This window comes from Euprymna scolopes, chromosome 19 (genome assembly GCF_053919585.1).
Source record: "Euprymna scolopes isolate OS-2025 chromosome 19, ASM5391958v1, whole genome shotgun sequence".
Classification (NCBI taxonomy): Eukaryota; Metazoa; Mollusca; class Cephalopoda; order Sepiida; family Sepiolidae; genus Euprymna; species Euprymna scolopes.
In genome coordinates this window covers 108,214,624-108,241,106 of record NC_136500.1, presented here as the reverse complement: position 1 = coordinate 108,241,106, position 26,483 = coordinate 108,214,624, and the positions used below count along the sequence as shown (strand labels likewise).

Genomic DNA, 26,483 nt, shown 5'->3' with positions numbered 1-26,483 from the left:
TTAGAACTGCACGCCTGTAGAACTCTCTTCTGATTGCCTGCTTTCCAGCTAACTACAATCCAATTGTCTTCAAGTCCAACGTAAAGAAGTTCTTGATGAATCGTCCCCCTAAGTAATCCAATTTACAAAATTCTCACTACTTATGTTTACTACGCCATAATCACATTGACTAATGCATACCCATTAACACTTATCCTCGAGTGGCCTCTGGGTCTTGATAAGTGGTGATTTCTGTGTAGTAAAAACAAAAAAAAATTCAAATTTTCATCCTCATTTTTTCTAACCCATTTCACATAATGGTAAGAATGCTATCTAATGGGTCATGAGGTCAGGGTTTAATCAAGCTATATCAAAGACTTAAAAATGGTATTTGATGCCCCATTGCTGAACACCTAGCATTATAAGAGGAGGATCAAGGGTAAACAGAATAATCCTAAAAATGAAGTGGCACCCTCTCCTACACATCAGTGTAGCAATTAATGAAAAGGGCGCCTTTGAGTCACCCTTGACTATAGTTGACCACTTAGCTTTTTTTCTATTTCTACATTTTCTCTTTATATCTAGTGGATATTTGCATTGTATTAAAGTTAACATTCTGATGTTAAGACAACCTTAGCAAAAGTTTAGTTAATAATTTTACTTTCATATTTGTACTACAGATACAATTAATCATACAGTAACTACATCTGGTTAAGTGATCCCAATTTGAAAAAATTAAGGAGTATGGAGTCATTCTTTAGTTTTCTGTATGGAGTCATTCTTTAGTTTTAGGTTTACTCTCACCTTGAGGACCTTTCAGGGTTTCATTTAGCTTAAATAGAATCTTCCCTGAGCATGAAACTGAATTTGGCATTATACATCACACATTGAATATCTAGTTTCCAATTTTAACAAATATTAAGAATTTAAAAGATATTTTGCAAATAAGATATATTAACTATTGTACTCTGTTCTGTTGCAGCCCGTGAATGTCCCCCAGATCACCGAATGTGCGGTGGTGTCGGCAGATGTATTCCTACAAGTTGGTGGTGTGACCATGATCAGGATTGCGCAGGAGGAGAAGATGAAGATGACAACTGCTGTAAGTTGGTTCACAAATTTGCAAATAATGTCTTTCTTTTATTGCCATATAATTGAGTATTAATTAAATTTTCTACTTTTACCAATTTATTTGATAGTTTGTAATTTTGTCAAATGAACAATAAGTTCAATTGCAAAGTTGATTGAATACCATTTATCATTAGCAATAACATGATGATTTTGTTTCTCTTCAGCCTATTCCACTTGCAAACCTGACTATTTCCAATGTACAAACCGTCGATGCATTCCTTATGATCACCGTTGTGATCGTGAAAATGACTGCCCTGATGGATCAGATGAGGTAGATTTTTTTTTTTATCAATTGAGATAACTTTCATCAAGTTGCAAACTATGAACAGAAAATTATTGATATTTACTTTTAATTTCTAAAATGTATATGCTAGATCTGTGCTTGATCAGTGTTGCTTAATCAAGTGATTTTGCAAGTTCATTTATCTCGTCAGACATATGTATGTACACTAATGCTGTTGATGCTATAAAAGTCAGTATTATCTGATGTGATTGATAACTAAACAGGGATTATCTTATTGCTAAGGCTTATGACCAAATATTTAGCAGGATGAAAAAAATCTAAAAAACTCTTCAAAGGTCGATACAGAAAACTTCTATTGTTTTGTGGTAATCTAGTGAGATGAAAATACTAGGTGTTAAATTTTTTAACTCTTCAGATTGTACAAAAGAATCTTTCAAAATTGTAAAAACTCATTTGTTCTTTATCATTGTTTGGTACAGCTTCAAACTTTTTCTATTATTCTGTTCTTTTTCTACTTAAAATGTTTTATTTTACACATCTTTTTCTATTCTTGTGAATATGTAAGTAAAAAAAAAAAAAATGGCTGCAATTATTTCTTTCCTCTTATATAAATACATTTTTCTTTTTACTAATAACTGATTAAAAAATAAAACATAAAATTACTATTCCAATCTCTGGGAATTCTATTTATTTTGATTTTTAATGGTGGATATTTTTGGTAGAAATGTTTGTAGAATAAATGTGCTGAAAAATAGTCGGTTTTTGGAATATGAAAGTTTAAAAATCCAAAAGTGACCTATAATGAATTCTAACTGAAAATATGTTTTTGAATTATTTAGATTACCAATAATTTGTATTATTTGCAAATATTTGTTTTGGCTGAAGCACCTGAAGAAGGTCAGTGAGTACATTGTCCGAAACTTGTGAATATAATAAGCAAGCTGAGAATAGTTGTGCGAATAATCCAAATAAGTATGCAACATTTTTTTGACATATTACTTGAATAAATCCACCAATTTTTAATTTTTTTTTATCGATTAAGCTTTATTTAAAAAATTTTTTTATTATTTTATAAGTTGTTGAAAGTTTGCACATATATTTAAATTTTCTATTCATTATTCCTTTATTATATTAACTAACAAAAATATACTATCTCTTGTCACATATTTTTGTTAGTAAAATTAAGTTTACAGTTGTGAATTTTTTAAATGAGGGCTGACTGTTTATATTACTTGTATTGATTGGACCATTGTTCTCATCTTGAGTGTTATTTGTGCAATGTTTTGGTAGGTTTGGCCTTCAACCATATTCAGGCATATTGGTTGTTGTCTTGGAAAAGAAAGGAGAAAAGTTACTGGCTCTGTAGATATTGTATTCTTGGAGTTGGTCTCTGTTTTAGGGCTGCGGTTATGTGTGTGTAAAAAAAGTTGTGTTTACTAAGCGTGTTAAATGCTGAGAATGTATAACATGATCAGCCGGTCACTGGTGTGTGACCAACACACGTGTTAAACTAAATGTCTTAGAAACGGTCCCATGATAATGTGAAGATGGGTCAGTCATTTGGGTCTGAGTATCAAGAGGAAATATAGTGCCACAAATTTATATAAAAGTAGAAATTGAGTTAGAACAAAAATGTAATTTCAATTTTCATGACTGCTAATTATTTTTAAAAATCATTTAATAATTTTTAATAATTTTTAAATTTTCTTTTCTACTTCTTTTTCACCAGTTCTTAAAGATATCGTTTACAATTGAATTTTTCAGATGAACTGCAAATATCAATGTGACCCAGGCCGTGAATTCAAGTGCAAAAATTCAAGTCTTTGTTTCCCATTAATTTTCCGTTGTGATGGAGAAGCCAATTGTCCCGATGCTTCAGATGAACTGGGGTGTAGTCAGTATTTATTTTAATGATTCATTATTTTAATAACTTATTGATTTGGCATGAATTTTCTTATCTTTAATACTTGGAATTTTTCTGAAATTGATATTTTTAATTATTTTTAATGTTAAATCTTGCAATTAATGGTAAACTTATAAACTTACATTATTTTCATGTTAAATTTATCCAATTGCTTTAATTTTATAGTAAATTGTACAATTGCTATGTTTTAATGATATATTTATGCAAGTATTTTATTTTAATGATACATTTATGCAAGTATTTTATTTTAATGATACATTTATGCAAGTATTTTATTTTAATGATGCATTTATGCAAGTATTTTATTTTAATGATGCATTTATGCAAGTATTTTATTTTAATGATGCATTTATGCAAGTATTTTATTTTAATGATGCATTTATACAATTACTTTATTTTAATAGTACATTAATGCAATTATTTTTGGCTTACTTTTATCAAATATATGTAGTTTACTAAATTACAATGCATTACAAGGTCTGTATATTTAAACCTGCAACATTGTTTGATGTGCTCATCATATGTTTAAGTAATTTAATATGGAATTTCAAACTTTCAATCTTACATCTAAGATTTTTAATTTAAATTTGTCTTAGGTCATAAAATTTTTGCTACTGTATAAATATTATCTTATAATTTTACAAGATATTTTAAATAAATGGTATTCATATGGAAACTGCAATTAAACTTTGCCAAAGCTGATGATGTAGACAGAAGTTCATTAGTTTTTATTGAATCATTATTACTCGTTTTTGTTTTTCTACAGACAATAAACGACACGATTGTATGGCTAACCAATTCACATGTCGGAATGGCTTTTGCATACCTGATGTGTGGAAGTGTGATGGGGAAATAGACTGTGATGATGGTTCGGATGAAAGTGATTGTGAGTACTTTCATTTTAAATCAACTTCTTTTTTTTTTACAATTTATTATCTATTGAATAACACAATATGATTTTGAATTGTTCAGCCAATTCTTAGGTTTCACTCTGCTATCTCCTTTTGCTTGTTGTCAGCTTTTACAATGCAAAAATGATGACTTCGACCTGTCCTTAACTCTCGCCAAAGATTTCACTCTTTTTATGCCAATGTGTAATTTTAGGTGTTTTCCCTTCTATATTGGTTGTACAACCGAGGCTTAAGAGTCTAGTCTGCCCTACCATTTAATCAATAGCGGGAAGGAGGATATATTGATTAATATCTTTTTCAAGGTTATTAGTGAAAATAATGAAATAGCTTTAAAGGAACTTGAATACACACTGAGCACACATTCTCCACCTTTAATCACACCACATCCTCTGTGCTAATTTTATATATATATATATATATATATATATATATATATATATATATATGTTAGTAAGTTATGGAAATATGTCAGTTAAGCTTCACAGAATTTTTTGTATTTCATTCTCATAGCCTAACGAATCCTCACAAGGATGAAATGTGGAAAATTTTGTGTAGCCGTATTGCCATATATATTTTCATATCTTACTACTTAGCTCTACTCACCTATTTTGCACTGTTGAAGTAAATACTGAAAATCGATACATATTATATCCCCACATAAAATTTTATGTAAATACATTATATATGTATATATATATATACACACATACACATTTAAATCATTGGTAAGATAGTTAAAGAACTTGAAGCATAAATACTTAATATCTGAATTTAATTACTAGAAAAGGATTGTTATGTTAAAGCCACATCTGTTTTTGGCACATTTGTTCATGGAGAAACTATCCAAAGGGAAACAACTCTGTTTGCTAACACATTATTTGTGGCCAAGTATATAATGCTACTAGCAAACAATAAAGAGAAAATTTATAGCCATAACTTCCAACATAGACTCCCCCACCCCCGCTACCCTACTAGATCTCCTTATCTTACATCAGGAGTCTACGTTCCAACCTTCCAGAGGTTGAAATCTAATTATGAGAAATTAAACCTGTTCTTATGTGAAACTAGCATAAACTCAACTGCTTCCCTAGTCAACTTTACCATCTACTTTAACAACACATCCTGAAGATCGCATAGATATGGAATATGTGCCTAGATTAAGGATACCTTTCCCTGTAGCAAAAATTTTGATAGGACATTCCAAACATCTGTACATGTGCTTTAGAGTAACACTTGCAGCACAGCATTTATATTTACCTTCTACTGTCCTCACAATGATGGAGTAGCTACCTTTGAGAGTATCTCTAAGCAAATTGATCATACCTTGTCTGCTCACCCCTCAGCCAACATTCACGTCTATGGAGATTTCAATGTTCACAATGTTGAAGGACTTGTCTACACAGATGAAGATTTTGTCATGAATTCTCTTTTGCTTATGACCTAACACAGATTGTAAATGAACCCATTTGGTTATTTGATGCTGACAGACCATTTGCAAGTCTTCTAGGTCCTTTTCTAGCAACATGCCCTAAACTGTGCTCATCCTTAATTCTGTCTTCATTAGGATCTAATCATTGTCTCAATAAAGATAAAAAACAAAGTTTAACAAAACCCCAAATATCTCTCCCATCGATGGGAGTGTATTGATACTCAAATAGCTGACTGGGACAGTTTCCAAACATTCATATTGGAACAACTCCTACATTCCATGTTTGAAAAGAATATATCCACTATAGCATCTGACTTAACTGATTGGTTAACCATCGCCATAGACAGATGCATACCCTCGAAGAAATTCCAACACAAACCGTACAACCAGCCATGGTACACTCCTGAATGTGCTGCCACCATTGCATATAGAAACCAATATTTCAATTGTTTTAAGTGTAATAGATGTTTTGAAACTAAAGTCAGCTTTAGAACTGATAGCAATTACTGTAAAAGCATTATAAAAATGTGAGAGTCATATACTCCGTCCGTCAAGTTCGAAGTAGAAGAACAGAGGCTTGGTTCCCATGAGTTTTAGCGAATAACAAACAAGGTCCTGAACTGATGCCAGTGCTCTTTCCCAATCATCATCAGCGGGCCTTAAGTGATTTTGCCAAAAACTTTGCATCAAACTCAATGCTATGTGATTAGAGCCACCTACTTTCTAAATTTCCTCCCAAAACCAAAAATAATCTGAGCAACATCCACATATCTATTCATGGTGTACTACACTTATCAAATCATAATACTCAAAAAGCTGCGATCAGAATTAGCACCTATTCTTGCAAAGCTGTTTAATCAATGCCAAAAGTAGAAATGCTTCCCAACACATTAGAAAACGTCATTAGTCTGCCTAGTATTTAAAAATACTGAAGATTGTTTTTCTGCATCCCAGTATAGATCAACTAGTCCTCTGTGTTATTAGCAAATTGCTTGATTCTGTGTTAAATAGAGATTGTCAACCATCTCAGCAAAAACAACCAACTCAGTGACAAGCAATATAGTTTCCATCCTGTAAGATCTACAACTGATGTACTGACTGTAATTTCACATAGGATCATTGAATCTATCAATGGAGGTTTTCTCTCAAGAGCAAAAATGTGGCAGCAGTACTCCGTTTTAGAACATATTTGGCTTTCATAAAGGTAGAGGATTGCATGGAATGAAGTACTTTTGTGAGCGGTAGAATGATGCAACCATTTTTCCAGTGATCTTGGCAACAGATTTGATGTAAGTCTTTCATTTGAAGTCAAGGGAAAGGTCAGACCCCAAAGCTTGTTATAATGGTTTGTTTCTTTGAGACGAAAGCTATTCATATCAAATGTGGCCATGTGAGTGTCAGAGCATTGATGGTGTAAAGATAGAAGCTTGGTTTTGAATGGATTGAAATCAACCAACCACTTTTTTTCTGCATTGCTCAAGGTCAGAGGAGAGAAACTCTGAAAGATCTTAGTTGTTCCTGGCCTTTGAAGTATTACCGTAGATAGTGGTGTCATCTGCATACATGTCGACAAATGAACTTAGAATATGATTCGGAAGATCATTGATGAAGATAAGAGAGTTAGGTCCAGGATGAATCCCTGAGGCACACTAGCATTGATACTTGGAGCTTCGAGTTTCTGTGCATTGATGACTATTTCTATAAACCTGTCTGAGAAAAAGGATCAAATGGTTGAGAAAACATTTCCAGATATTCCATAGCTGGAGATCTTGTGAAGTAAACCTTTATGCCAAACCCTATCAAATGCCTTTGATATGTTAAGATATCAAATGCCTTTGATATGTCGAAATATCAAATGCCTTTTATATGTCGAAATATCAAATGCCTTTGATATGTCAAGATATCAAATGCTTTTGATATGTCGAGAGTTATTGCTCTGGAGAGGATTATCCCATTGATAGATTCACTGATCCTATGGGATATTAATATCAGTACATCAACTGTAGATCTCTTAGGGTGAAAACCATATTGCTTGTTGCTGAGCAGGTTTTTTTTGCCAAGGGGGTTGATAATTTAGTACAGATTTAAGCAACTTCTGAACAGGAGGTGCTCAGAACATCCTATCTTGCTTTGACAAAAACCAGCTTTGAAACCTTATAGGTGATGTTCTTTTCTCCTCCCTGCAACCTGTTGTGAGTCTGTCTGTATTATTTGGATTCTTTGGACTACTGTTCTTATTTCACAACGTTTCAGTTGATGTAACCTCCAACTTTCTTCAGGTGTATGTTGTCGAATGTGGGAATCCACACAGAATTTTGATTGGAACCCTTTATTTAATTCACGAGGGTAGTATGTTCTCATTCCGTTAGCCATGACTGGATAGAGGTCCTAAGTAATTCGCAATTGTATTTTCGGTCCGCCACCCTGAGGATTGGATCTTCATCCTTCAGAAGTTCACTTTACAAATGAATCTTTCCAAGTATTCTAATCACTGTGTCACTTGTGGACAAGTTTGACAAGATACACTGGAAGAAAGTCGGAGGTTACATCAACCGAAATATGAAAATGACACTCAAATTGTGAACAGTAGTCCAAAGAATTCAAATAACCAATCTCCATATAAAAAATTCAGAAATGTAATATCTCTGCTCTATTATTATTTTCATGGCAAGTGCTTGTCTGAGCTCCAATCTATGGTTCCCCTCTGCCAAAATTTCACAGAACATATTCGTCTAGCTATAACTACTATCAACACTTTCTTTCATTCTCTATCTGTGCCTAAATCTAAACACAGATTCCAAGAACAAAGCTTCTTACCTACAACTTCCTGCCTGTGAAACTCTTTCACTTTCTAGCTGACTACAACATGGTCATTGTCAAGTCCAATGTAAACAAGTTCTTATTAAGCCATCTCGGTAAATAATCATATTCTACCTAATTTCCATCACTATTAATCAGTATGCTTCTTAACGTTCAAGACGTTGATAAGTGATGACTTCCTTGTCATAAAAAAAAACATGTAGCATAACCTGAGAATGAATGTGGACCCACTTCTAACCCCACCCCACCCCTCCTGACTCCATTCCTGAACCCTTATTATTATGGTTATTATTATTTTATTATTCAAAGTGAAATATTGTTTTCTGTATTTATGGATATCTGATGTAAACACAGACTCCCACCTCCAACATTATTGTAAAAAAAAAAAAAAAAAATAAAAAATACTAATCAGAGAGAGAAAGGGGGGGGGTTATCCACAAAATTTTATCTTAATATGACTGATAGAAACAAATATGACTATTACATCTATGATTAAATTTCTGTATGAATAAATGTTTTGAAACTTGTGTAATTTTTCTATAATTTTGATAAAAGGTTCTGCTGTTGGATGTCCTGGGAGACAGTTTATGTGCGGGAAACATCAGTGTATTCCTCAAGACTGGGTATGTGATGGTACCAATGATTGCACTGATCATTCTGATGAAAAACATTGCCGTAAGTTTTCTCATTAGAATGGAATTTAATCCTTGATAAATTATCGCATTTTTCTTTCACTTATACTAATTTCATATATATCGTAACGTTTCCTATTTTTTCACTTATACTAATTTCATATATCGTAATGTTTCCTATTTTTTCACTTATACTAATTTCATATATATCGTAATGTTTCCTATTTTTTCACTTATACTAATTTCATATATATCGTAACGTTTCCTATTTTTTCACTTATACTAATTTCATATATATCGTAACGTTTCCTATTTTTTCACTTATACTAATTTCATATATATCGTAACGTTTCCTATTTTTTCACTTATACTAATTTCATATATCGTAACGTTTCCTATTTTTTCACTTATACTAATTTCATATATATCGTAACGTTTCCTATTTTTTCACTTATACTAATTCCACATATATCGTAACGTTTCCTATTTTTTCACTTATACTAATTTCATATATATCGTAACGTTTCCTATTTTTTCACTTATACTAATTCCACATATATCGTAACGTTTCCTATTTTTTCACTTATACTAATTTCATATATCGTAACGTTTCCTATTTTTTCACTTATACTAATTTCATATATATCGTAACGTTTCCTATTTTTTCACTTATACTAATTCCACATATATCGTAACGTTTCCTATTTTTTCACTTATACTAATTTCATATATATCGTAACGTTTCCTATTTTTTCACTTATACTAATTCCACATATATCGTAACGTTTCCTATTTTTTCACTTATACTAATTTCATATATATCGTAACGTTTCCTATTTTTTCACTTATACTAATTTCATATATATCGTAACGTTTCCTATTTTTTCACTTATACTAATTTCATATATATCGTAACGTTTCCTATTTTTTCACTTATACTAATTTCATATATATCGTAACGTTTCCTATTTTTTCACTTATACTAATTTCATATATATCGTAACGTTTCCTTTTTTTTCACTTATACTAATTTCATATATCGTAACGTTTCCTATTTTTTCACTTATACTAATTTCATATATATCGTAACGTTTCCTATTTTTTCACTTATACTAATTTCATATATCGTAACGTTTCCTATTTTTTCACTTATACTAATTTCATATATCGTAACGTTTCCTATTTTTTCACTTATACTAATTTCATATATATCGTAACGTTTCCTATTTTTTCACTTATACTAATTTCATATATCGTAACGTTTCCTATTTTTTCACTTATACTAATTCCACATATATTGTAACGTTTCCTATTTTTTCCTTTTACTCTAGCTCACCATATACCTTGCAATTATCCAAACCGAACCTGCAGAAATGACAGCTCAGTTTGTATAACACCTGAGAAATTGTGCGATGACAAGTTTGACTGTTCAGATAGGTCAGATGAAGGTGGATTTTGTGGTGAGAATTATTTTTGCTTCATATTTTATTAAGCTTTATAACAATACTAGCAGAATACCCATCCCAAGATGGGTAAAATTAATTCCTGGAACTTTTGTACCACTTTTATGTGCCTTTATAAAGATTAAAATCAAAATATAATGTGTCTATAATATAGGTCTATATATTTAATTGTGTCTAGAATCCTTATTCCAATTTGGATCAAAATCTATAACATGATTTTGATTCTAGAAAATGTCTCAAATTTAAAGCTTAAATTGTAGGAGTCTTTAAAAAATTTAAATTTTAAAGCTTGCGTATTTTATGTCAAATTTTAAATGTTTTAATTTTTAAATAGAAAATTGTACCTGTATTATGTTCCCTAAAACCGTTTTAAAAACTCCAAAGGAATTTAAATTTAGAGAGTGTTTATTAATTGATGTTTAAATATGTATTGTTATAATTTTACAAAACTCAAAAGTATCTGAATTATCAAAAAGGCTTTGGCACCTTTTTACCTACTTTGTATACAATGAAACTAAATATAGCTCACATTATTATTTCTTACCCCTAGCAGTTGTGTTCCAAACTTGATGGTTTATGAGCAAACTATGTGCATACAAATATACAAACATACCAAATTTTCTATTTATAACTTAACAAACATTATTTATCTTTGACACTTATTAAACATGGTTAAGTATAAAATAATATCTTGAAGCACAATTATGTTATCTAAACTTCATATTGAAATCAGCTCAATCCTATATTTTCTTCTAGATATCTTGTATTTTGATTAGTTTTTCTTTCTTTTTAGCAAAGGCATGAGATTTCTCAAGAAAATAGTTTTCCTTTTCTTTTGTGCTAATATTGAGCTATGATACAGTTCGTAATGATGGATTTTTGTCACCACTTGGCACGATCACAGGTTTTGTCCAGTCAGAGGCCTGTTTTATAAAAATCATTGTGTGGGGGTGTCTGTCCATCTCATGAGCAGCCTTCCTTTCAGTCACTTCCTGGTGACTTTAAATGTAAAAGTTTCATGATGGTGTCATTAATCCTCGGCACATGCCCAAACCATCTGAGCCACCATTCTCTTATTCTGCTCTTGATTGATGCAATACTGTAGCACCTTTGATTATCGTCATTATACATGTGGTCAAGCAGAGTATTTTAGTTTCTATGATGGGGAATCTTTGCTCTGCTTTCCCTTGATGTTGGTAAACACTCTGAGCTATACACTGCAAGGGGTCTCGATACAAAATAATAGATCTCCAACTTTAGTGGCTGATTTGTCAGTCACAGATAATACAGGGGCTATTTGAGTCATGTCTTAATAGAATACTTAAGATATTGCTGTGGAAACTCACCCATACACAAGATATGAACTCTTCCAAACAAATGGAACAATTACATTGAAGGCATTGCCAGGGCCGCTGTAAGAAAGGTGGGCTCTCTCTACCGTGCTAGACAGCTACTAACACCCGAAAGTATCCTGTACCTCTATAAGGCCACCATTCGCCCATGTATGGAGTATTGCTGTCACATCTGGGCTGGTGCATCTGCTACTAGTCTCTCGCTCCTTGACACGGTTCAAAAGAGAGTCGCAAACCTGATAGGCCCTGAACTGGCATCTAAGCTTCAGCCTCTGTCCCATCGACGAAATGTTGCATCCCTCTGCCTTTTCTACAAGTATTTTAGTGGTGAATGCTCTGACGAACTGCAATCACTTGTGCCCCCACGACGTGAGCACCCTCGACAAACCCGACAGGCTGCTAAATCCCACCCCCGCACTGTAGAGATCCCTAGATGTAAAAGATCTTTTTACTCCAATAGTTTCTTCCCCAGAACCGCTAGACTCTGGAATTCCATTCCAGGTCTCTGCTTCCCCAACAGTACTGACGTGCAGAAGTTCAAGTGTAACGTGAACCGACATCTTGCTGCCCAAATCCCTACATAGTACCCCAGTAGTTGTTGCCCCTGATAATAGCCCCCTACACCAAAGTGGCAATTTGCCTTGTTTGGGGTGAAAATGTAATTAAAAAAAAAAAAAAAAAAAGTATAAATATACCAATAGGTTTTGTCTCCCATGGTTGTGTGTATGCGTGCATATATTGCGTAGTTGTTAAGTACTACAACTCTCATTCTCTATGTATTCTGCTTTGTTGTAAATACAAATACCTTTTTAATAAACTATGTTCAAGTCTTTCTTAGTGAAGGGTTACAACAACTTGGCGATGCGGAACTCAAATTCATAAAGCAGATACCTACAATGCAACAAATCTGGCAGTAAAGAACTCAAATTTAGAAAAGGACCATCAACAACAAAATTCATTTTTTGAACAAAAAAGGAAAAGGATAAATTATAATTGTTATTACATACCGAAACTATTTGACAACAGAGTAGTATTTCCAATGAACCAGATATTCTTTGAACTGTGACTACAAAAATATCTCAAAGAAGTCATTCAACTAATGTTGTAAAAAAGAAGAAAAAAATCGTTTTTGTCGAACATTGAATAAAAAAGTTATCAAAACTGCACTTCAAGAACATTTCATTTTAAAACAAAGAGAATAAATTGATAAGCAAGATTTTTTCTAATCAAATCGATTTTTCTCCCTCAGAAAATAAAAATGTAAACTTTGTTCAACGTACAGTATTACAGTGGTTATTTGAAAAATAGTTTGCTTGAGTAAATTTCGATCTTGAGAAAATATATATACAAGATGAATGACTTCAAAGAAATTAATGTTTGGGTGTTACAACAACAGAAAGCTGAAAGAAAACAACAGAAAATGGAAAAAAAGGTTGCTGCAATAACAAGAACCAAACAGATTTTACAACGAAAAGTTGAAGAAACATTAATTTAACAACAAGAAGAAATGCAAAAAAATCAGAAATTATTTTTCAAAGTGGGAATAATGAACCAATCTTCAACAAAATGATATAGTAGATTCACAAAACACTGTCTGAAACACTATGGAGCTCTTTACTTATATTCCCGATCAAAACAAAATGTTTTATGCATTTTTTAGAAGGTATGGAAACCTTTTAAATGTCGATTGCAAAAACTTGCCTAATGTAAAAAAAATTAACTTCTTTTATAAAAATTAGGAGCTGCAGAACAACAGTCTACATCCTACCTAAAAAAAAAAATCCTACCTAAAACATTCTACCTAAAAAAAAAAAAAATCCTACCTAAAAAAAAAACATGGATCTGGAGTTTGCAGAAACCGTGAAGATAGTATCAGAACTTTTCAGCCCCAATACGTCATTTGACAAGGGGGAGGAGAATATTGTGATAACTTGTGTGGTGGGGCTTGCCCAATTGTATAAAAAAAATGGGACTTGATGTGTGCCGGGTGCAAACTCACATAACTGAAGTTAGAAACCGAACTCTTTTACCGATGTGGCCACGATTACACAGATGCAAGTTGCGAATTATAGTTATTTAGAATGAAAGATGTTGATGATTAATGCATGTACAGTTAATGTTATGAACTTAGTTTCATAAAAAAATTGTTGAAACATTTCTGTAATTCATCAGCTTCTTTTTTTGTTATTAATGTTTTTTTGCATTGGTTTTAGCATGCAAAATTGTTGGTTGAATTAAAGAAGTTTTAAAATGTTAAAAAATGAAAGAAAGTTTTGTTTTTTTAATTAAAGAATCCTAATTGGATTGGAATTTTTGTTTCTTTTAAATAAAAAATTGACCTTCAGTTGATTAAAACCACTTATAAAAAAAATCTAAATAAGGAAATTGATTTTTGTTATAATATAACACACAAACTGACATTTGAGATTTATATAGTAGACTAGCATGGATACTCTGGCATTACCCGGGTGGGCATGAAGTTTGGTTTGGACACGGCTGCGATACAAAGGATATTGAGTAACTCCTACAAAAGAACGGAATTGCCCCAAAATGAAGTGGGTGACAACCACCCCCTAAAAAAAAATTAATAAATCAAAACAACTTTTCTTTCAATCAAAATAACATAGTGCCCGTGCGACTGTTACAAAAAAAAAAAGAAAAAAATTAGCTAAGGTAGGCAGGCTCAAACCTGAAATGGAAAAGAAGGGAAAAACGTTCGTGGCAAACAACTTATGACGTCATGATCCTGCAAAATAACGTTTTTAAACTTTCAGTTTGCTATGCGTGCGTAACTTGTGAAAATCTTGTTGCGAAAAGTGCCCCCCCCCCTCCTTACAAGAAATGGTCCGGTTGACCACTATAGAATTAATCCTTTTTTTTAATTTTCAGATATTATTCATCCAAGGCCTTGCTCTTTCAGATGGTACTCGTTTCAACCCAGTCCGATGTGGCTAACAAAAGTTTTTAGTGAACATACAAACAAACGTACAAACAAACCAATGTTTGAGACTTATATAATAGATAATATAAGAAGAAGAATTAACGTTTTAACAAAGGACTGAAATTTGACAAATTTGCTTTTAAAAAGAAAGATTAAATTTAAACAATATAGGGAGATGTGTGTAAAACAAGAGATTTTTTTTTTGTCTGGTAACATTGAAAGAATGGTTAAACATGTAGAACAGTTAAGATAGGATCGCTTGGCAATGGGAAAATATAAGAGAAAGTAATAAGGCTGAATTTAAGGGAGACATAAAGATCTGGCAAAAAGTAGATTAGTTTTAAAGTCAGTTTCTAAAATTTGAACAGCATGCAAAACAGATGTTTACATTAATATGCTAGCGACGATGATGATGATGATTGCTAAAATTTATAACATTATTCTTGAGATGAGATTGCATTAAAAAAAAATTTTTTTTTAGTTTCTATAACATTGCATTTTCAGTGAAAATTTTGCTATTAAAAATTTAGTCCGTCTTTGAAAAGCATCTTCTCTTCCAAAGAGAATATTGCATCATTTGCATAATTTTTATCACTTTCTGTTTTTATAAACATCAGTTTATTTTGAGGCAGGATCAACTCCATAACCTCTTTTTGATCTTTATCTAGAACATATTCTGTTTACAACATAATGTCAACTTTATATGAGTCAATGTATTTAGTAAATATTTACAATAGCAGACATAACCACAAATATTTAACAGTCAGTACAGTTTCATAATACTATCAAATCTAGTTAGTCTTTAATGTCTTGTTAAATAAGGTGATTTTTTTTTATATATAGCTATGAAACTAATGTTTTGTTTTGGTACATAATTCCAATTATTCTTTTTGATTCTAGAACTGGATATGTGTGATGCCCATGACTGCAGTCATAACTGTACACCAGCACCCAATGGATACATTTGTTTATGCCCACCTAATAAAAAATTACTTCCAGACAACAGAACATGTGCAGGTCAGTATTAAATTACTATAATTTATGTAATTTTTGAACAATTACTAATTCAAATAAAATGGTCTTTTGTGAGTCGTAAGGCACAAACATGAAGAAATAAACTGGGTGAAAACGATTTTGTAGTGATCAACAATAATAATTACTTAATACAAGATGAATAAAAATATGTGGAGACAATATATGCAATATTTTTCTTTAATGAACTTAATAAACTGTATTTACTTTTCAATTTTCAATAAATCTTTCACTTATTGTTACATAGAGTCCAGGATGATTGAAAAATATATTTTGATATTTCAGAAGAAACAGTCTCCTTTATATAAAAAAAAATCATAAACAACTATTTTTTCCATTTGTTGAAAAGAAACATCCTGTTGCTGTGATATCTGAATGCTGCAGCAGAGATTTTAAAATCTGCCTAATTTTATTGTTTAACAGAACTTAATATTTTTAACATATTTGAGCTCTCACATGTTTCTATGACATTAGTGAAAGCTTGTCGGTTTTGTGCTAGTGTAAAGTCATGTCATGTTTTCCATGACTCGCACGTCTTATTTGATTAAAAGTGATTGTACTTGTCTTTATCCTTAGATTGAATAAAATTCATTGTTTTGCTTTTTTACAAAATATTAATACAACAGATTGATCTTTAAATACTTGGAGATATTAAAAATTTTAAGCATAAGATAAGTTCATAACATATGATATTTGAGGTATGTATGTTGCATCTGGAGTAAACTGCTGAGGTCTATTTGATGGATTTTTGGAAATTGTCAATCCTATATATTATAAATGAACCAAAAGATATCTATTATCTTTAATATAGCAAACCTATCAAGATAGTACAAGCTCTATTTAGTTAAGAGAAGCAATTCATAAATTAACTTCCTCTTTTCTACTTCCCATTTTCGTCTTTATTGATTTGATGACTTAATAAAGTTTTATGTAACTTTTATTTCTATTCTTCTTAATTTATATAACATATATATATATATAAACTTATTATTGATTATCTTATTAAAATATGTTAAATAGTATCAAATGAAAATATTAGCATAATAAATGTTTATAAATGCTCTAGTACCACTCAAACATTTCCTCTTCATAATGATGAACATATAACAAAAATATACTTTAATCAAACAAGTTATATAACTTTATCATCAAATAACATATTTATAAATAATAAAATCTAATTGCATTACAAGAAAGTTTTTATTAATAGATGTTTGAAAATATACAAAGATACATCAATATACTTCTGGATCTTATTGATTTATGTTCCATGTTTTTTTTATTTATTTCTTTATTGCATCTAGAAATTGATGTTTGTGAACAATGGGGCATCTGTAGCCAAAACTGTACATCTGGACCTCAGAAAACCTACCAATGCACTTGTTTTGATGGCTATACTATGGACATTGATAGAAAAGCCTGTATGCCAAATGGTAAGATGTTTTTTTAATACTATTCAAAAGCTGTTTAAGAGATAGCATTTAGTCTTTAGTATTACATTTAGTAGCAATAGGCACATTATAATTTTGAATCATTTATGATGAAAGTTCTTGCATCACAAGAATAATTTCTGGTAATTTTGTGCAATTTTGTACTATAGTTCTGAAACCAATGTTGCATATATATATATATATATATATATATATATATATATATATATATGCAATTTAAAGGGGGTTAGAGCAATTTTCTATAGAGCAGAGCGTATTTTAATGTTATAGAAAAATACTAATTAAATTAAAATACAGGAAAAGAATAATGCTCATTGTAAAGCTGATGTATCAAAGCTCAATAGGCAAATATCCTAGAGCTACTTTTATCTTTGGTAAGGTGATTGATAATTTATAATTCAAAATTAAAATTAAATTTAAAAATTAAAAATCCGTTTCATAAGGAGCACAACAAAGCCAATAAATTGTACGATCGTTTCGGAAACGCTGTTTTTTATTGTGACAGACATTGAGTCATATATATATATATATATATATATATATATATATACTAGCAGCACACCTGGTGTTATCTGGTTGTAGAATATGCTTAAATATAATATTCTAATTCATGAAGATCTCATATTAATTATTATTACAGCTTCAATTCTCTATTGATTATTGTATTGTACACACATATAGCAGTGCCCCTTGATGGGGTTCTGTCATAAACTACATTTAAGTATATTTTGATTTATGCATAATAGATCCTGTTATTAAGAAAATAATTCAGAGTAATCAATTTTATTATATGATTAATTTTGTGTATTCATCTAATTATCTCTCTCTCCATATATATATATATATATATATATATATATATATATATATATATATATATATATATATATATATATAACTACTTCATTTACTCACATAAAATTAATATACGAAAGTATAAATTTATGCGTAAACTTTAAGTATTTACTTCAAAAGTGCTCAATACGTAGGTAGAGCTAGTTAGTTAGTTATAATATATATATATATATATATATATAGGTATATTTGGGCAGCATTATTTCTTTTATGCATGTTCTGTTGAACAGCTGGGATAATTCCTATTTGTTTCTCTTGAGATCCATCTTTTTTATTTGACAAGCCAATGTTCAAATGTTGTGTTCAAGTGTAAAAAGAAATTCACCATAGCTGCAAACATTTTCAACTCCCATGAGTCGTCTTCATGCACATGATGAATTAAAAAAAAAATTGCGTTTAGTGAATTTATAGAAAAAGTTGATTAAAATTATTTAAAAGCACTTAAGTATAATCTTTCCCTCATATTGAGCCTGATTGGTGGTTGATTTGTTTATGTGAATGAGTAGAGCTTCTATGATGGGGAATCACAGATTACAATGCGAGATGGCTAAAATGGCAGTATTTGTTATTAATATATTTCTGAATTCATTTTTGGGAGTGTCGTGTTCTACTCGATGTTGATAGATGGAGCTATTAGGGGAAGAAGAGGTGTGTGTGTGTGTGTGTGTGTGTGTGTGTGTGTGTGTGTGCAGGACCGTCCTTACCAAATTACTTTGTCAATCTTTCGTTTAAAAAATTGAAACTAAATATATAAGTTGTTCGTACTTGTAGAACAAATCTGAATTGGATGTAGCCAGTAAAAACAGATTAAAATTGAAACTCGGCATGCATAAGTCAAGTTAAAGTGCCTTACTATGCATTCGCAAATATGCATTTATACGTTAAACTCCATTATTTTTTTATGCATGCAGATTAGCTCAAATATTATTGAAGAGCTAAATTTTTGGGTTTCAATTCTAGCTGATGGCACTCCACTCATATTTATTTAAAATTTTTTTTAAATCACCACCATATAATGTGTACAATATAATAACTAGTAAAGAATTCACTTTTTGGTAAAATCTGCCTAAAATAAAATAACGTATTTAAACATCTGACCGGGCGACGTTGAATGACTTGTTACTATCTATATATATGTGTATGTATATATATATATATATATATATATATATATATATATATTATTTTTGTATTTTGTGTACAGAAAGTTGTTAGATGAGACAAGTCATTGGTTTAAGATATCCATATCAAGCTCTCTTCAGCCAATTCTCATCTCAGAGATGAGTATTGGCTGAAGAGAGCTTGATAAGGATATCTTAAACAGCCCTAATTATCGGGGTTGAAACCGACGGTACCAATGATTTGTCTCATCTAACAACTTTCTATACACAAAATACAAAATATAAATACCCTCTTATTTTTCGGATTTTCCTTTTAATTGAGCACTATGCTGGATTTCTTTTTCCAAACAAATTAATATATATATATACTAGCAGGGAGACCCAATGTTGCTCAGGATTGCATGATTAACAAATATTTCACACTCTCATATTTTTATTATCATTGAAATCTGTAAAATCACCCATTTTTCAATCAAATTGCTCTGGTTGAGGAAGTTTCACATGCCTCCTCGCAGTCCCCACAATACATTGCAGTCTGTATTGCACTGTGTAAAAGTTTAAAATGCAAAAGTGGAGCATTATGCTTCAATTGTGCTCTAAATAGAAGTATTCATTTCAAACACGTCCCTGTCATATCAAAAAACCTATTACTGATTTTATATGTCAGAGTTTTTAACTTGTGTGGTAATAAAACTTCTTAAATGCACTTGTGATGTTAGGCTGTGTAAGGTGTTAACTTTGGTCAAAATCGCCTGTCCCTTCTTTCATCAGATTATTTTGATTGTTGATTATCAATACTTATTGAAAACATTCCAATACCAAACCTATCTAAGAACACTGCTAGTACCTTTGTGTGAAATTCCATAAGAATTGGCGCAGCCATTTTAGAGTCCACAGGAAACAAACTCGTACAGACAAAGTTCCTTTTATATAATAGTGTGTGTGTATGTGTGTGTGCATATATCTACATGCAACATATGCAAACATAACGTAAACAAACACACACCTCCACATATATGCACTACAACAAATGTCTATACATTAAGACAGGCTTGTAAATAAAGATTCTTAATTATAATATAGATTACATACTTTAGGCTAACTTCCATTTTATAATTTACACAATCACCTGTGAACCGTTGACTCACTAATTGTTATATATAATTGTTGTTATTATTATTATTATTATTATTATTATTATTATTATTATTATCATTATTAAAAATATGATATATTTTTAACTTTGATATTGATTGATAATCATGTTTTCACAAGAAAATATTACTTTGAAAATGGATGATATCATAAAGGATAAATGATAGGTTTTAGCAACTCTGGAAAAGATAAAGCTATTTATTTTTAAGTATATACAGTAGGCACCGCCAAAACTGGGGGGGCAGGTCAGTACTTTTTGACGGACCGTCTTTTTAAAAATCTACCAAAAATCAGGTAATTATCCGATCAATACGAAATTTTCAGCGATTATTAGGAGAAGAATGAACTTTATAACAGTGTACTTATTTTTCATAAACGATATTTATATATATATTTTTTTTTGCTTACAAAACCCCCCCTTGTTTTGAAGTGGGAACAAATATGCTTAAAATAATCATATGAAACTGAACAAAACATATTGTGTTGTTGTAAGGGACAGAATTATAGATTAAAAAAAAAAAAAAAAAAAAAATTGTTTGCATACCTTATTTTGACGTCTGAATATCAGAACTTCGATTGTGTTTAATTATCCCGCTTTTGAGTTTTGAAGTGTGAAATTCGGTGAATATGTTAAGTAAAATAATTAATTTAAGTTAAGCAAAACAAAAAAAAAATTTTTTTTATATTTATACGAAAAAAGCCATTTTAAAATTTTTGATAAATAAATTAACAATTTTTTTTTAGCGAGCCGAATAATGCATGACCATTATTAAACAGAGCATGCTTTGAATAATCGATACAAAAAAAAAAAATTCGATAAATATTGTGCCCTTTGTGTTAAAAATAGCATCATTTTTTTCGATCTCGTTTGAAAACGTTTGCCGCCTTTCGACTACGGTGGACCAAACGTGCTGAAATAATTTTTTTTTATTCTGCTTTAAATTGCCCCCTCCCCCCATTTTGGGGAGCCTGGCCCCCACACACATACACATTAAAAACCAAACTCATACAAATGGTCACCCATCTGGTACTGGCCAGCCTCAGCTTAATAATACATTGAAATTTTCGTCACTGAAAAATAAGTTTTTTTGGCCTGTTTAGTCTTCCATAGTTTTCGTCTCATCGAAAGAAAACGTAAACAGAGTCGATCTGAACTCTTCGGCGACGCGAAATATCTGGTTACATATATGAATAAGTGGAATTATTTGCAATTCAGGTACTTATATTATAATATTTTTGCATATTCTCTTAGAAAATCATCCTAAATCTTAGTTAGACAATAAATGAATAAATAAATTATTTCAAAAACCCTTTTTTTTAAATATTTAAGTACGTTTTTTGTGCAAGACAAAAAATAACAATTGTTAACTTTTTGGGAAAATTTAACATTTAAAATTGAATTAAAAATAGTAGAAAAAGTTTTACATTATTCTGTTTTCTATATGATAAAATTCAGGGTTTTATCTTTCTGGAAAAAAAAAAGTTACTCAGAAATAATGGATTTTAATAAATGTAATTTAGTTTTAAAAAACAACAACAACTTGATTTTGCGGCCATTTTTGGCGGTGCCTAATATACAGTGATGATCATATTTATTGGCACGGTAAAATAAAAGTTAAATTTTGTCTAATAAATTCTAAAAAAAGGATTAAATTAAAGAAAATAACAAAGTATATTATGTATTTTTAACTGGCCTTTCCGATGCAGCAATCGGATTTTAGAAAAAATAAATAACAAAGGAACAACAAACATAATTGCAAAAAACCCTTGTTCAAAATTATTGGCACGATTTATTTAATAATCAATTGTATAGCCTTTGGCCTTGATTACCTTCCTCAGTCGCTTTTCATAGTTTACAACCAAGTTGTTGCACTCTTCAGTAGTAATTTTAGCCCACTCTTCCTGACAATAATCCTCCAATTGAATAAGATTCTTAGGCTTCCTTTGCATTACCCTCAATTTTAATGTTCTCCATAAATTTTCAATTGGATTAAGGTCTGGGCTTTGTGATGGCCACTCCAAAACATTAATATGATTGTCCTCAAGCCATTTCTTAGTCAGTTTAGCCGAATGCTTTGGGTCATTATCTTGCATGAACCACCAACGACGACCAAGTGAGAGCTCTTTAGCAGAGTCTTTCAGGTTTTCATCCAATATTTTAACATAATCTTCCTTTTTTATGCTACCTGTGACCTTAACAAGTCGCCCTGGTCCAGAGGCAGCAAAGGATCCCCAAAACATCAAACTGCCTCCACCGTGCTTCACTGTGGGTATGGTGTTCTTAGGCAGGAAAGCTTCGCCAGATTTTCTGTAAATATAAGACACTTTATTATGGCCAAATAACTCTATTTTCGTTTCGTCAGTCCATAGAACACGTTTCCAGAATGCAACATCTTTATCAATATGACGTTTTGCAAAGGCTAGCCTTGCTTTCAGGTGCATAGGCTTCAATAAGGGAGTCTTTCTCGGACGACATGCTTTTAAACCAGCTCTCTTCAAAACTCTACCAACTGTATGTCGAGATACATTCACTCCAGAGGTGCTCTGTTCATCAACAAACTCCCCAACAGAGATCTTTGGGTTTTGTTTTACTTGTCGAACAATTTTCCGTTCATCTCTTGGGGAAAGAATCCTTTTTCTCCCTCTACCCTCTAAACTCATAACGTGGCCTTGCGATTTGAACTTGTTTATTATGGCTCTAACAGTGGATTTGGGAAGGTTTAGCTTCTTTGCAATCTTATCATAGCCCTCCCCATTGGTATGGCATGCTACAACAAGCTTCCTGACGTCTTCGCTGTGTTCCTTAGTTTTAACCATGGCGATTGAAAATTATAATTTAGTCATTTATAATAGTTTAAATAAATCACTATCTAAAAATTATCTGAAAAAAATTATTCACTGAATTAGCGTTAAACAAGCATAATATGGCTATAAAAAAGTTCAGAAAGCACGTAAACCGGAAATTGATTGATATTATACTGATACTAAAAGAAAAACAAAGCCGTGCCAATAATTTTGAACAAGGGTTTTTTGCAATTATGTTTGTTGTTCCTTTGTTATTTATTTTTTCTAAAATCCGATTGCTGCATCGGAAAGGCCAGTTAAAAATACATAATATACTTTGTTATTTTCTTTAATTTAATCCCTTTTTTAGAATTTATTAGACAAAATTTAACTTTTATTTTACCGTGCCAATAAATATGATCATCACTGTATATATACACATATATATATATATATATATACACACATATATATATATATATATATATATATATATTCCTACCTCTCTCTTATTATTTATGTCCTTCACACCCTCCCACTACTTCTCTTATTTGCCTTTTATTTCCATTATTTGCCCTTTCTCCTATCATCTGAAACATTCATATAAAGACAAAATGTGTGCATGGTGACAAGCTTACAGAGTTTTAGTAAAATAAATATTTCTTATATATGTATATTTTAAGTGTGCAAAGCAGACAGGTTAGAAAACTAATAAAATTTTTGCTTTCTCTTGTAGATAATGTGACGACATATTTGTTGTTTTCCAATCAGCATGAACTGAGGAGAATGGAGATCAAATCAAAAGTGACCATTTCACTCGCATCTGGTCTACGCAGCACCATTGCTTTGGATTTCCACTATGAAAAGAACATGATATTCTGGTCTGATGTTGTTGATGAAGTTATTTACAGTGGCCAACTTGAATCAGACTGTAAGTTGAAAACTCTATTCTCATTATTTTACTGATTACTTAAGAATTTAGTTAAAAACAATTATCAATACCAAAGTTTTCGTTTTAATAATTGTAAATAGTTATTAAACAATTAAAGACTTAATATTTATATTTCTATACCAATAGATTTTTTTTCTGAAAATCTTGTTCCTGTGTGTATAACATATTTTTGACTATTAAATAAAAATGTAGAATAGATTTATAACAATAAAATCATTTTCTTATTACTTCATTTAGACCATAATTATAAATAACGAGAAGAATACTGGGATGAGTATTCTGTTTATTATATAAATCTCATGAAGTTCATATAAAAACATCTCTAACACTTGTTAATATTTTTTTAAAACAATTTGCAGCAGAAATTTAATTTATAGTTCGTATTTCCCCCCAAGTTCCTCTATATTTATCTATATAAATAAGCCTTGATTGTATTTATAATTTTCAGCTATTTTTTATATTATAAAACGTTTTATATTATTTTGTCAGCAATTTTGAACACAAAAGCTATTGTGAACATCGGTTTAATGAGCACAGAAGGTTTGGCTATTGATTGGATTGGAAACAATATGTATTGGGTGGAAAGCAAAATGGACCAAATTGAAGTAGCTCGACTTGATGGCACAATGCGGACGTCTCTTTTAGCTGGCAGTATCAACAGTCCAAGAGCCATTGTGCTTGACCCACGCGAAGGGTAATCAGTTGTTTATTTTTTATTTTAGTTTATTTGATTGTAAATAGAAAACCAAGACATAAATGAAAAAAAAACAGTTGGATATTATAAACTTTTTTCTTCAATAATTGAAAAACATTCTTGTGATAGAATTTTCTTTAGAATATCTTTTTTTTATAATAATGGTTGTAATTTTTCCACTCGCAATCGTTTTAAGCTGACTGCTTAATGTAAAGAGGCAACAGTGAAAAGAATTTGACGTACAACATTTATTTTTATATTTCGGACAAAATCATGGAATATTTTTCATACAAACTAAACTTGAAATTGATACATGGATAGATTATTCAACAAATAGTATTCTATACCTTATACAATCAACAAAGTTATAATGGCTTAAAATATATCTACTCACTCTGTTGTGCATATATTTAGATTTATTGGAATTTCATTAAGCTACAGAAAGATTTTTAATCCTGTTTACTTGTAATAAAGGCACTCTTTATATAGTTATTCCATTGACACACTAATACTATATAGATATTTTATCTGTTTAAATTATTCCTTTGATTATAAACTGATTATGCAAGGAAACATAATGTTTATTTTTTAAAATGAATAGAATAAAGATTTTTCATCTTTCAGAGCTTTGTTTTGGACTGACTGGGACGATGATCTGCCACGCATTGAGACTTGTTCTATGAGCGGTACAGAACGTCGAACTATCATCAATATTACCGCACTTGGAGGAGGTTGGCCAAATGGATTAACAATTGATTATGATTTCAAAAGACTTTATTGGGTGGATGCTAGGTAAGTCTCAATACACACGATCAAAAGTGCTTGTAATTTGACTTTCATGTGAATGAAACCAATGAACGGAAAAGTATTTAGTAAAAGTTGCTTGGTTCTGTGTTCAGTATTTCTGATTGAATGAAATCATCTTTCTTTTTCTTTCCTCCTTTTTTTTTTTAATCTTTTCTTTTTCTGATTTTCTCTCTGGTTTTGCTTCCCTTTTTCCTCTTATGACAGTTCTCTCTGAAACTTCAAGCAATTCATGAAGGAGCTAGGCAAGGTAGATGACTTGTTTCTTTAAAGTATGATTTCCTGTCTCCTTCCTTCCCCCCTATACACTTATTGTATTTCTCTTGAATTTGATTTTCTTAGTTGAAACTGATTAGTTATCTAGATTTTTTTTTGTGCAGCCCTTTCTTTCCACATATGAAGAGGAGAGTGGCTCACAGCTTGTGAAATTCATCTCAATTTCTATTTGCATCCTTGTCATTATTCTCAGACCTTTTGTAGCTGTTATTTAGACTTGCTAATTTCTTTTATCCCTTAATTTATTGAGCATATTGTTCTCTTTTTACTGTTGATGCTTATCGATAAATCAAACATACATGAAAAAATATTGAGTGCAAATGTTATGGTATTATCAACTAAGATGAGGTTACAAGTTCAGATATAAATAGTGTAAATTGTTTAGTTTTTGTTCAGAATTTCCCTATATTAAAATCAGAAATAAAGAAAAATCTGTATGATGTATGTACCCATGACAAAACGAAAATATCAGATAACAAAAATCACATGAATTGATCAAGTAGTTTTATTTTTAAATAAGAAAATCTAATTTT

General features: G+C 30.9%; 1 protein-coding gene across 5 annotated transcripts in view; it reads left to right on the top strand.

Annotated features, from left to right (window-relative positions):
* Positions 1 to 26,483, top strand: part of LOC145239869 (prolow-density lipoprotein receptor-related protein 1-like) — a 520,067-nt gene that overhangs the window by 349,538 nt on the left and 144,046 nt on the right. For all 5 annotated transcript variants that reach the window (XR_013862384.1, XM_080103450.1, XM_080103451.1 and 2 more), the window contains exons 20-30: positions 962 to 1,081; positions 1,275 to 1,381; positions 3,119 to 3,248; positions 4,045 to 4,164; positions 8,994 to 9,113; positions 10,402 to 10,530; positions 15,727 to 15,843; positions 17,163 to 17,291; positions 23,961 to 24,155; positions 24,666 to 24,870; positions 25,495 to 25,662. Coding sequence is in view for 4 of the 5 variants with exons in the window: in XM_080103450.1 (XP_079959576.1) it covers positions 962 to 1,081; positions 1,275 to 1,381; positions 3,119 to 3,248; positions 4,045 to 4,164; positions 8,994 to 9,113; positions 10,402 to 10,530; positions 15,727 to 15,843; positions 17,163 to 17,291; positions 23,961 to 24,155; positions 24,666 to 24,870; positions 25,495 to 25,662 (1,540 nt within the window). In the remaining variant the exon portion in view is untranslated. The remainder of the gene's footprint in view (positions 1 to 961; positions 1,082 to 1,274; positions 1,382 to 3,118; positions 3,249 to 4,044; positions 4,165 to 8,993; positions 9,114 to 10,401; positions 10,531 to 15,726; positions 15,844 to 17,162; positions 17,292 to 23,960; positions 24,156 to 24,665; positions 24,871 to 25,494; positions 25,663 to 26,483) is intronic.